At 34.5% G+C, this 11,262-nt stretch overlaps 1 protein-coding gene across 2 annotated transcripts in view; it reads left to right on the top strand.

Moving 5' to 3' along the window:
• Positions 1-10,362, top strand: part of LOC118743337 (TGF-beta receptor type-1) — an 84,695-nt gene extending 74,333 nt beyond the window's left edge. For both annotated transcript variants that reach the window (XM_036475940.1, XM_036475939.1), the window contains exons 5-8: positions 4,930-5,157; positions 5,230-5,463; positions 6,123-6,646; positions 6,700-10,362. In XM_036475940.1, the coding sequence (XP_036331833.1) occupies positions 4,930-5,157; positions 5,230-5,463; positions 6,123-6,646; positions 6,700-6,882 (1,169 nt within the window). In that variant the 3' untranslated portion in view covers positions 6,883-10,362. The remainder of the gene's footprint in view (positions 1-4,929; positions 5,158-5,229; positions 5,464-6,122; positions 6,647-6,699) is intronic.
• The last annotated feature ends 900 nt before the right edge of the window (positions 10,363-11,262 follow it).

Below are 11,262 nucleotides of genomic sequence, written 5' to 3'. Positions count from 1 at the left end.
CACGCCATCGCACCGTGTTCATCATTCTTCTGAGGCTTGTTGGTGGTTAGTGCCTTAGCTGATTCTTTAAATAGTGCGCTGGCGCCTTTCCAATTTATGAACTTATGTTGGCGATGATGTTTGTTGTTGATTTCTCGCCTTTTTAAAGTTCTAATGAACTTTGTTTTGCTCGCCTGCCTTTTCCTCTTTCAACATTCAGCAGACAGTTCGTCAGCATTTTTCCGTTTACCAGCTGGCTTGACTTGATGGATAAAGAAGTCAGACAGTGTTTTATTTAAAAAGGAGTGCTGCCGCCGTTGTATGTGCCGCGCCGGTTATGGTTGTTGTCGCTATTGCTTTTGTCTTGTTGTTGTTGTTGCTATTGCTCAACAACTTCAGCAAGTGGAGCAGACATCTTTCGCTTTGCCTCAAGTGCTGTTGGCGGCGGCTCCGGCTCCGGCTCTGGCTCCGGCGATTGCAACGGCAGCACCCCTTTCTAAAACCGTCTACAAGGCTGTCTGGGTGAAAGCGTCACTAAGGCAGTCGATTGTAAGTAAGCCGGGCTGGGTTCTGCCTATGTGCAGGGACAGTCTGGCTGCTTGGAAACAATAAAAGTGTCAACCACCATGCATTCCACACTACCCGTACGTACGTACATATATATGTATGCCTGTATGGATGTCTTAATTACTCCTTCTGAATCACCCATTCCTCCGTAAATCTTTGGTATGTGTACACACAGCGTGTTTTTCTTTGCGTGCGCTGATGACGTCGTATGACATGTCGTGTGATACATACATATTTACGTATTCGATTTTGAACCTCTACATTCCTGGTTTGGAGTGTTTTGGAATTTAGATATACTGGCCAAGTTCAAAGACTTTGCACGCTCAATCAAAATGTCAGCCTATGCAGCTTCTGCATTTTCTTGATATGCACATTCCTCGGTGAATCATTGCCTGAGGTGATTATACAAAAAATACCGTTTTACTGCAATGTGGTGTTTTTGGGCTATGCCATTTTGTTTACGATTTGCCTACCATCATTCAAACTTTTGACATATGACACTTAAGTTAAATGCCGCAATCGCTATATTTTAACTCTTTTTTTTTTTGTTTAAGGGTAACCAAATTCTAGGATGACAGTTCAGACAATAAAGTACGCCAATAGGGAATGCGATAATATGCAACTGACGTCAGGTCCTTCTAAAACAATTAAGGGGCCATTGACTGAGGAAACGTTGAACTCAATCGCTTGCATTTTTTCGCATAGACCTTTGTAAACATTTGAGAATTTTTAAATGACAGTGCCAGTGAATGGAATTTCTCTTCTTAAAAATCGATAAGTTTTCCATCGTAAATATTATGAAAACGGCATACCCTGAAGTGCGTATTGGTATCAAAATAACCCTTAATAGCGCTTCGTTCTGACTAAATAATTTTATCTTAGTTAAGTTTGACTTTCTCCAAAAAGTACCCATGTCAGTGGTACAACTTGACTTAAAATGCTACGCTTATTATATTGTTGGGTTCATTTAGTTTATTTGCCCATAAAAGGATAAAACATTGCCAGATGTTCGTCTTGTTTGGCTTTGACTTCCCAGTGATAGTTCTCTTAATTTAAGCTCATTTCGCGGGCAGTTAAAAATTCTCATTTAAATAAAGTATAATGCGATACTAAAATCCACAGCCTTAGATGTATTATAATTCATATTCATATAAATGTATCAGTTAAGCAGCGTCCACTTTGATATCAGCCAATAATCCGATACTCATTTGCGCCACGAGTATATGCACCTGGAATGTTCTGATCCTTTTCAAAAAATATAAGTGAGTTTCAAATGAAGATCATAGCTGCTTCACGGCTGATAAAATATCTACTATTTTTTTTTGGAAGGAGCTCCATCTTTAAAAACTCATGAAAATGGTATAAACCCAGAGAGAGATTTGTGCCACGTGGGTATGCACCTGGGATGTTCAACTCCTCTTCACAAAACCAAAGTAAACATTTTTAACAGTGATTTTGTCATAATATAGATATAATTACATACATATACATATGTATATTATAAACGCGGGAAGAATTTTGCCACGAGTGTACGCACCTGGAATGTTCAGTCCCTGTCCCAAAAGTAGATTGTTTCGACGTTAAATCGAGTAAGCTTAATTTTTTAACATACAATTCAGATCAATGTAAGTTTATAAGGAAGTAAAAAATGCATGAAACAGATCAAAATACATACGATTACAAAGTAAAATGGCTCCCTGTTTTTTTTTTTTTCAAAATAAGATGTAAAGGATGCCCTGCTAGCCAATGAAAGGAAAAATTAAGCCTCGGATAAGGCCTCCTTTTCAAACGTTTGTCTAGAAAACTTTCCTTTAAACCATTCGTTATCTATATATTAATACGCTAACGAAATCCCATACAAATCTATTCCTCCTTACTGCTGCTATAAATTTAAAAATTATTTAACATAATCTATATTACTTAGTCCACCAAAAAATATTAAGAGACCTAGACGATCAACAGGTGATGATGGACATAAAAACTTCCCAAGCAAAATGAAAAATTGTGTGGGAATTGGGTGAGTTGAGCTTGACGACAATGATTGGAGGACTATCCGATGCTTAGCAGGGTTAAGTAGCCGTTACAACAATAACAAGAACAACAAAATGTCATACTGCCATAGAAGGGAAATGCTTTGCCCATAAAGACACTACAAAGCTGCCAAGGTATTGAAAGTGTGCTGAGTTCATGCCAACTACCAAGAAGGTTATTCAACATTTCTAACCAGAATGTTTTTCATGATGACAAAAAGACGATCTCCTTGTCGGAGTTATGCGTTGGGTTTGGGATCCGCTGCCTAAAAATATGTTCAGGGTTTGCAGCGAGTGGTCCCTAGTAGCGAACAGACTGCAAATATGCATTGGGACTCCAATGACCTAAGAATGCATAGAATTATGATATCTCGGCCAGAGTCTACACCGAGTAGCAGTTCATTTAAAAGACACTTTGGAGACACACCTTCACAAAATTCGGAATGAAAAAGTTCGAACATCGCGTGTAGCTCTGACAACTGATTGCTGGACATCAAGAGCCAGGCGATCGTGCATGGGACTCACAGCTCATTATTGTGGTTATTGTTAAATGAGATGAAGAATTTATTAACATTGTTACCGTTTGTTGTTGTCATTTCGCTTGTTTTGTCATTTCGACATCTTTGATTATTTCAGCCAGTTACTTTTACATTTTTCTATTTATTCTATATTGCGCATAATTTAATAAACGAATATTGTTCACCAATTGGTTAATTTTTAAGTGGATATCCTAAAATACGAATATTAAGCGGATTTTCATAAATCCGGATAGTTGCACAAACGAATATTAACCGGATATCCATACTATCCGGATTTTATCCGGTCAACGGATAACCCGGATGGATATCCGGATATTCGAATATGCGGATAGTCCCAGCCCTAATAACAACTGCAACTTATAAAATCGGGCATGGATTTATCCTACTAAAATTGAATGGGCTATAAAACTGTATACTTAAAAATTCTGCATAAGAAGTTTGAAAGTTTGGTGAAGATTTGTTGAATTTGTAGTTTTTTTTTCAAAGCTGAAATGCGCATTTATTTGCAGTTTATTATATATCACCGTGCGACCAGTAAATTTCACACACAAAAAAATGAATATATTCGCGAAGCTATGGGTAAATTATAGTGAATCTGCGTACTTAGTTGTTCTCCCTGACGTCAGAATTTTTAAAGGACTTTGATTATTTCAAAAATATGATTATTTCAAAAAATTATTTAAAAAATTCAGTGCAATGTAGGATAACAATAAGGGTATCGTATGAAAGAAAAAATTCTGCACAATTATAACACAATAAATTTTTTGATGCATAAGAACGAATGGGTATGGAAAATGTCCTTTACAAATTTTGTCCCTAAATATCCTTGAAAATTTTCATAATAATTTTTTTTTTAATTATTGTTTGAGGACTAATATACGCACGACCTCATCATCGAAATTCGTCGTGCAAACTTTATTAACTTAAAAAGATACACATTTTTAAAAGCGCATTTTCAATACCTATTCGCCCTTGTAAACCAAAAAACTTTATTGTTTTTAAATCTACAGAATTTTCTCTCTCATTTGGTACGCATATTTTTACTCTACATTACTCTGTATTGTTTAAATAATTTTTTTTTTTAATTAATCATATCTTGAAATTTCAAAGTCCTTTGGAAAAAAGCCTGACGTCAGAGTGAAAAATTAGAAGCGCAGTTTTACTATATTTGTCCCACAGTTTCGTGAGTATATCGATTCTTTCCTGTGTTTTGAAATTTTTTATTTGTTGCGCTCGAACTAGAAAGATCAAAATAGGAAATATTGAAAATAGTAGTAAACGAGCTTTTTCATCGGGAGGTCAAAGCACTATTTTTTTTTTATATATGTATGTATATCCTTGGTATCAGAGCATTAATTCACATTGCTAAATGAGAGGATAGAAAACTGATGCTTCCCAGGTACGTAAAGTAGTTTTTAATGTGTAAGGAACGCAAATAATTAAAAAAAGGTAAATAAATTTCACCAATTTGCACGAACTCACTTTTTGTATATATGTACATATGTTTTTATTAAATTTTATGTGTTGTTTTGTTTTGTAATTAACCTCGCACAAATCATCCTCTTGCATGCATTTTCTCAATGTGTTAATCCCTCCAATCGCCTTTTGAACTTTTATAAACTAAGTACTTTGTAAATGTAAAAAGCTTATTTCATGCACGCATCTCACATTCTAACGCTTTGCACGGCTCCCTAAAAGCTTTGGCAAATAATATGTCGATGAATTTTTAACTCGAAACTTGTTCTTCAAAAGTGACTGGGTCTGCTGATCATAATACATATTTATTAATTGCTCCCAAAACGCGTTCAACTTAGATTTCCTGCCTGATGAGCCCCTAAATACGTGGGTATTGGTCGCCATTATTTTTGGCGCTACGCTCTTCATTTGCTTGTCGGTTCTATTGTCGCTATGCTTTTGGCAGCGTCGCAAACGCAATAGCAATGGACGTACCTTCCCGCCGGATGATTCTGTTTGCGATCCTATTTTAAATGGCAACACTATACAGGATATTATTGAAATGACCACTTCGGGCTCCGGATCTGGTGAGTGAATGTATTCTTTTGACATATTCTTCTCTCTCTTAATCGCGTATATATTTATTTTTTCATTTTCAGCTGGTTTGCCATTACTAGTACAGCGTTCCATCGCGCGCCAAATACAACTCTGTCACGTAATTGGCAAGGGTCGATTTGGAGAAGTTTGGCGTGGTCGTTGGCGTGGCGAAAACGTGGCTGTTAAAATTTTCTCTAGCCGTGAGGAGTGTTCCTGGTTCAGGGAAGCTGAAATATATCAAACTGTGATGTTGCGTCATGAGAATATTTTGGGTTTCATTGCTGCCGACAATAAAGGTAGGAAACGATGGATATAAATTACATAAGTAAACATAAACGATGAAATAGGGAGCGTATTTGCATCAGATTAACTCCTAATAGTTGACAAATCAGCGTTAATATGTTTGGTTGCGAAATTTTGCATAACTTGCAAAAAATAAAGTCTCATCATCGTAAATAATATTCGAGCATTGATAAGATCTTCTTCTATTCAGAAAAACCTATCATAAAATTTATTTTAATTCTTTTAACACTTTGGAGCAGTTTATGGAGACTGGTGTCAGGTCTAGGCCGAAAGATTTTATCGCGCTAAAATCGTCTCGAACGATTTATAAACTTTATTTTCATTTGTGTGGAGACCAGCTCGCTCCCAGCAGCAAAAGGCAATACTAGGGAATGAAATGGTAATAGTATAAGTTACGGCCGATGTCCTACAAAATTCAAATCTCACCAAACCGCATATCTAGAATCAGATTTGTGCATAACCGACTCAATTAACAAGATCATCTAGCATATAACATTTTTATGACGAAACTTCTTCGTAGATACCTTGCCCCGCAACCTATTACTAACGCGCTTCCTTTATTCATTGGCCAAACGTTTTGCTGGGGGGGATCTTTTTATTTATAGAATGTTATTCACTTGCAATAACAACCTTCTTTCGTTCTCTTTGGCAGATAATGGCACTTGGACGCAGCTTTGGCTAGTCACTGACTACCACGAAAATGGTTCATTATTCGATTACCTCACCACACATACCGTGGATACAAAAACTATGCTCAATATGGCGCTCTCAATCGCCACCGGTTTAGCTCACCTACACATGGATATTGTGGGTACACGTGGTAAACCGGCGATTGCTCATCGTGACCTCAAATCAAAGAATATTCTCGTCAAATCCAATCTCAGCTGTGCGATAGGTGATCTGGGCTTGGCTGTACGTCATGTGGAAAAGAATGATTCCGTTGACATACCTTCAACACATCGCGTCGGCACTAAGCGTTATATGGCACCTGAGGTGCTGGACGAGAGTATGAATGCGCAGCATTTCGATTCATATAAGCGTGCCGATGTATACGCATTCGGCCTGATATTGTGGGAAATTGCTCGTCGTTGCAACATTGGCATGATTTATGATGAATATCAGTTGCCCTACTATGATGTTGTGCAACCCGATCCGAGTATTGAGGAGATGAAGAAGGTGAGTCCTTTGAACGCCACATGTATACGTAATATTAACGAAATAATTTGCAGGTGGTTTGCATCGATAAAATGCGTCCAAATATACCAAATCGCTGGCATGCTTCCGAGGTATTGCACGGCATGGCGAAAGTGATGAAGGAGTGCTGGTATCCTAATCCTGTGGCCCGTCTTACGGCGCTACGCATAAAGAAGACTCTGGCCAATATTACGGTCGAGGATAAAGTGAAGAACTGATTGTAGTTGTAGTACGCAGCCATTTTGGCTTGAACAAACGGGTGTAAAGTGAACTATTAAGTAAGGAGAAGGCTGTGGCATAGCGTCTTGCGTTCGTTGCATTTTAAGTGCTGAACAATGTGCAATGAGAGCCTTCTTTACACACCCCTTCCTTTTAATTTTCTGCTGAATTTGTATGTAGATTTACTAAGAACAAAAAAAAAAGAAGAAAATTAAGTGGAAACGGGCGGAAAAATTACCTAAAGAGAAGAACATACCTTAAAATACCTAATTAAAAATTAACATAAAGAACCGAAAAAATATGGAAAACAGAGAAATTTATAAAGCTGTTATATTGATGCAGAGCATTCTATTAACGCACTAAAAGTTGTATTTGTAATTTTAAACTATAATTTATAAAATTTGTGTAAGTAAGAACGTAAAGTAAAATGTGTATTAGGCTTAAGAGGAGAAGTGAACAACACAAACCGATTTAAACTAACTAAAAGCAGCAGCTTTAATGGCCGAAATTAAGCGGACGAAAAGTAAATATTCAAAAGTAACTTTAAGCTATGTTGCATGTGTGCAAACACAGAAAAAGGAGAAGAGTAAGAAAATGTAATGTGAAATGTGAGGATTAGTTGTGACATGTGTGATGTGGGAAGTAACTAATGTAAATATTTTGAGAATGTACACAATCTTGAGATTTTCCTATAGCATTCGCTATTGTAGATTTTAAGTTTGCGCGTAATTAGATAATTTTACTTTCTTACTTTCTTAGACTAAATTGTTTGATTTGTGAAAATGTTTAGCTTTACCTTTGTTTATGCTTTATTTCTTATTTCTTATTGCCCACCATGGCTTTTATCCAAGATTCAAGTAAAAAAATAAGTAAACGTAAGGAGAAAGTAAATATGTTCACATTTACGATTTTTTTTTCGACATTTGTATGAATATTGCGTAGCGTTGCAAGTTACTAACGCGAATTTTTCATTCAATGAAAACCTATATTAAAACAAAAAAAAAAACCGATCGTAGCCGAAATTTTCAATTTTTTAATTTTAAATATTCTGCTGAATTTACATTTTTGTTTGCTTATAGATATTGCGAAACAAATGAACATTAAGGGCCGTGGTACTGAAGATCTAAGTACAGTTATCTTCCGAATATGAAGTAACTCTACATTGTGAAAACGGCATTAGATTTTTTAAATAACAATTGTCAAATATAAAGTGTTAAATCAATTAAAAAACTGTTTATTATTTGTTTAATTTGAATAAATGAACAACTGCAAAAACTTTCCAAGAAACCTCATAACTCTTTCGATCTTTTATCCTAAATATCATTCGAAACTGCCATCGAATAAGCAATTTAACTAAGCTCATTTGCATCTCTGGTAATATCTATCTATATCTGATATGCATATACACACATGCATATTTAAATGTTCAATGCGGCAGCGGAACAAAAAGTTGGAAATTTTCTGCATTTAGTAAATTACAACGAACACGTCTAGCAGCAACTACAAAAAAGACTCTGACGAAAGACTGATACATACTTAGAAACAGTTTCAGTGAATATCGCCATAATAAATACATATGTACATTTTTAGAACAATATTTTGGTTAAAACAGTAGGCACGATATTCGTTAAGTTTTTTAAACGCTTGTCTTCTCTTTCTTTTACCAAAATTTCTTACTCGCGTTAAAGCTTTGCCATTTTTAGAAAATAATCTTAAGAGAAAAGAAAAGAACAAAATTACCTAAGTAGTAATATCTATAAAAAGACACCTTATACATACTTACATAATAATGAAAACTAAAACAAACACTCAGGAATTGCCAGTCTAAATGTATGTAAATAAATAAAATATCTCTTGTTGACAAAACTGCCGTGTTGATGTGTGCAAAAAAGCAATTAATATACCATCCTCCCTTTGGTTAATCACATATGTATATGCTGCCGAAATTAGCAGTTCTTGCTTTCTCCTTACGGTTGCACAATAAATGTAAATGCAGTGTTTTTGTTTGTTATAATTTCAAGAGAAAGGTACATAACTTTGTATGTTCTTTAAATGCAAATACCAATTTTTTAATTTGTTTAAAATATACGTAGCTCATAAAAGTGCGGAAAAAGTATGCATTTCGAAGAGGACGAATAACAAAAAACCGGATCCATCTAAAAGAAATTGGTTCCTAATACGGTTGTTGGCCGAATGAAACTGAAATTCGCTATGTTGGAGCTATTGTAACGACATAGGCATTACCTACAATTTTGTAGAAGCTGCTTCTGAAGTGGTACACCTTGGTTGGAAATAAAGCTTTAAAATTTTAGCAGCAGACACATTTCCGGACGAATTTTGGTGAATACTGGGATCGAATCGTAACATCCGTTCACGGATCGAAAACCATACAAAAGAAAATTACGTCATATGTCAATCGTATAAGCTCAATGGGATAAAGAGTACGTTCACGTATGTCATAATCCGAAAAAATGTGTTTTAACGTGACGAGTAATATGATGTCGTATGCGACGATTCGAGTCCTACTCGAGTGACAGTACTTGACAAGATTTTAATCTGCGACGGTCGGTGGCTATTTTTTGCCCCACTAATATATAATTAAAATAGGATGCACAAATTTCGAAATGAACTGAATCATAAAAGTTAAAAAATGTTTAGTGATTAAGCATCCGGCGCCATCAAAAGGGAATAATCCAGGAATTATTGCTGCCCAATTTATATTTCTTTAAAAAGTCTGTGTTACTCCAATCAGGATGTGCAAAACAATACTTGTAGTGAGATATCTTAATCTTAACATAATATTGTGCGTGCTCCTCTAGTTTCGTTTGCTTTATCGACCAACGTCCGTTCTACATTTTTAAATTTCATATAACGGATTTCTAAGCTCATCCTTTATCCTTTGATAAGCAGCTTATTCTGCACTTGCTATCAGCTTCACTTAAAAAAAAAAATATAAAAAAACAACAACAATAGCGATCTATACGCAACATGACCGACATATCCGTGTGTAAACAAAAATTCAATAGTAATAGTAACTGAAAAGAAGTTATTTCAAAGTAAAAGCAATATATTCACATAAAATAACCAATCCTATTTAAAACCATTTAGTTATTTCTTCTCATATATGTATTGTACCTATTATTTTTGCAAAACTAAAAAAATTTTGTTAACTACTATTTGAATTTTGTGCACAAATTTTAACTACATAGACTCTTTGGGTAACGAAATTCCTGATATGTATGTATGTACTTTTCGGTAAATAAAATATGGAATTTGTGGTAGCATAATTTTTGAAACGCTTATTAATCTACATACATACGTTTTCGGCTGCAAAAAGAGTAAACATAAAGCTAACTATATTGTACTAAGATGATAAAATCCTATTATATTTAGGCATGCGCTAATAATTATAAATTTAAATCCTATGCAAAAACGAACTTGTCACCTCTTTTGGAATACAAAATATGCGAAAAAAAAAACGAAACAAAAAATAACATATTTTTATTATGTAAAAAAACCATCATCCTGTTATTTTTAAGTCTGTTGTTATTAATTTGTATTTCTAAATTTAATACTATTCTAGTTTGTTAAGTTCATTTAAGCTCCCTGGAATCATTTAAGACATGTAAATAATAATTTGTAGAAAAGAACTTACGTTAAATTAATTTAATTACATAAGCTTTTGAACGTATGTTTTTGTGCTTGACTGTATGTTTGTTGTTACTACAATTACTGTATGTGTGCACTGCGTGTCCTTATTGTACTTTGTTTTACTTTTTTGTGTGTTTCTTAAAAGAAAAAGAAATAAAAAAATACAAACTAATAAGTGTTTATAAATGAATTAAATTTGTTATACTATACTCTTTTGTTAAAAATATGACTGTAACTTTTTAAGGTTTCCCTTAAACATATTTTAAATTTTTTTTTTATTTTGCAATTTTTTTACTTGTTAAATACATTGTATAATATAGCTGCGCTCTGAAATTATGTATGCACAGGGAACTTGAAGCAGCGAGCGGGACTGTCTGGGCGTCACGAAAAATGCTACTAAATCTGAGTTTTTTTACAGGCGCAATGTATCAATTCTTATATGCTGGCTTGGTTACTTGGAACTTGACGCCTTATTTTTTTCAATTGTTTTGTTTAATTACCTACGAACCATATCGTGTTTTTTTCTAGATTATTTTTTAATGTATTTCTATTTAAAGAAAAAAAAAGAAATAATATGGTTGTTAGAATTCAAACTGCTAAACTGCATTTTATTAACAACTTAATATAAGTGACTTTTTTAAGATTTCTACTATATTAATAAAGAATAATAATAAACAAATTACAAATTGCAGGCTGATGTGTTTATGCGTATACATACATATATAGAA

The sequence above is a fragment of the Rhagoletis pomonella genome, unplaced genomic scaffold (genome assembly GCF_013731165.1).
Source record: "Rhagoletis pomonella isolate Grant_MI unplaced genomic scaffold, Rhpom_1.0 Rhpom_scaffold_00007, whole genome shotgun sequence".
NCBI classification, from domain to species: Eukaryota; Metazoa; Arthropoda; class Insecta; order Diptera; family Tephritidae; genus Rhagoletis; species Rhagoletis pomonella.
This window is presented reverse-complemented; position numbering and strand designations above follow the sequence as displayed.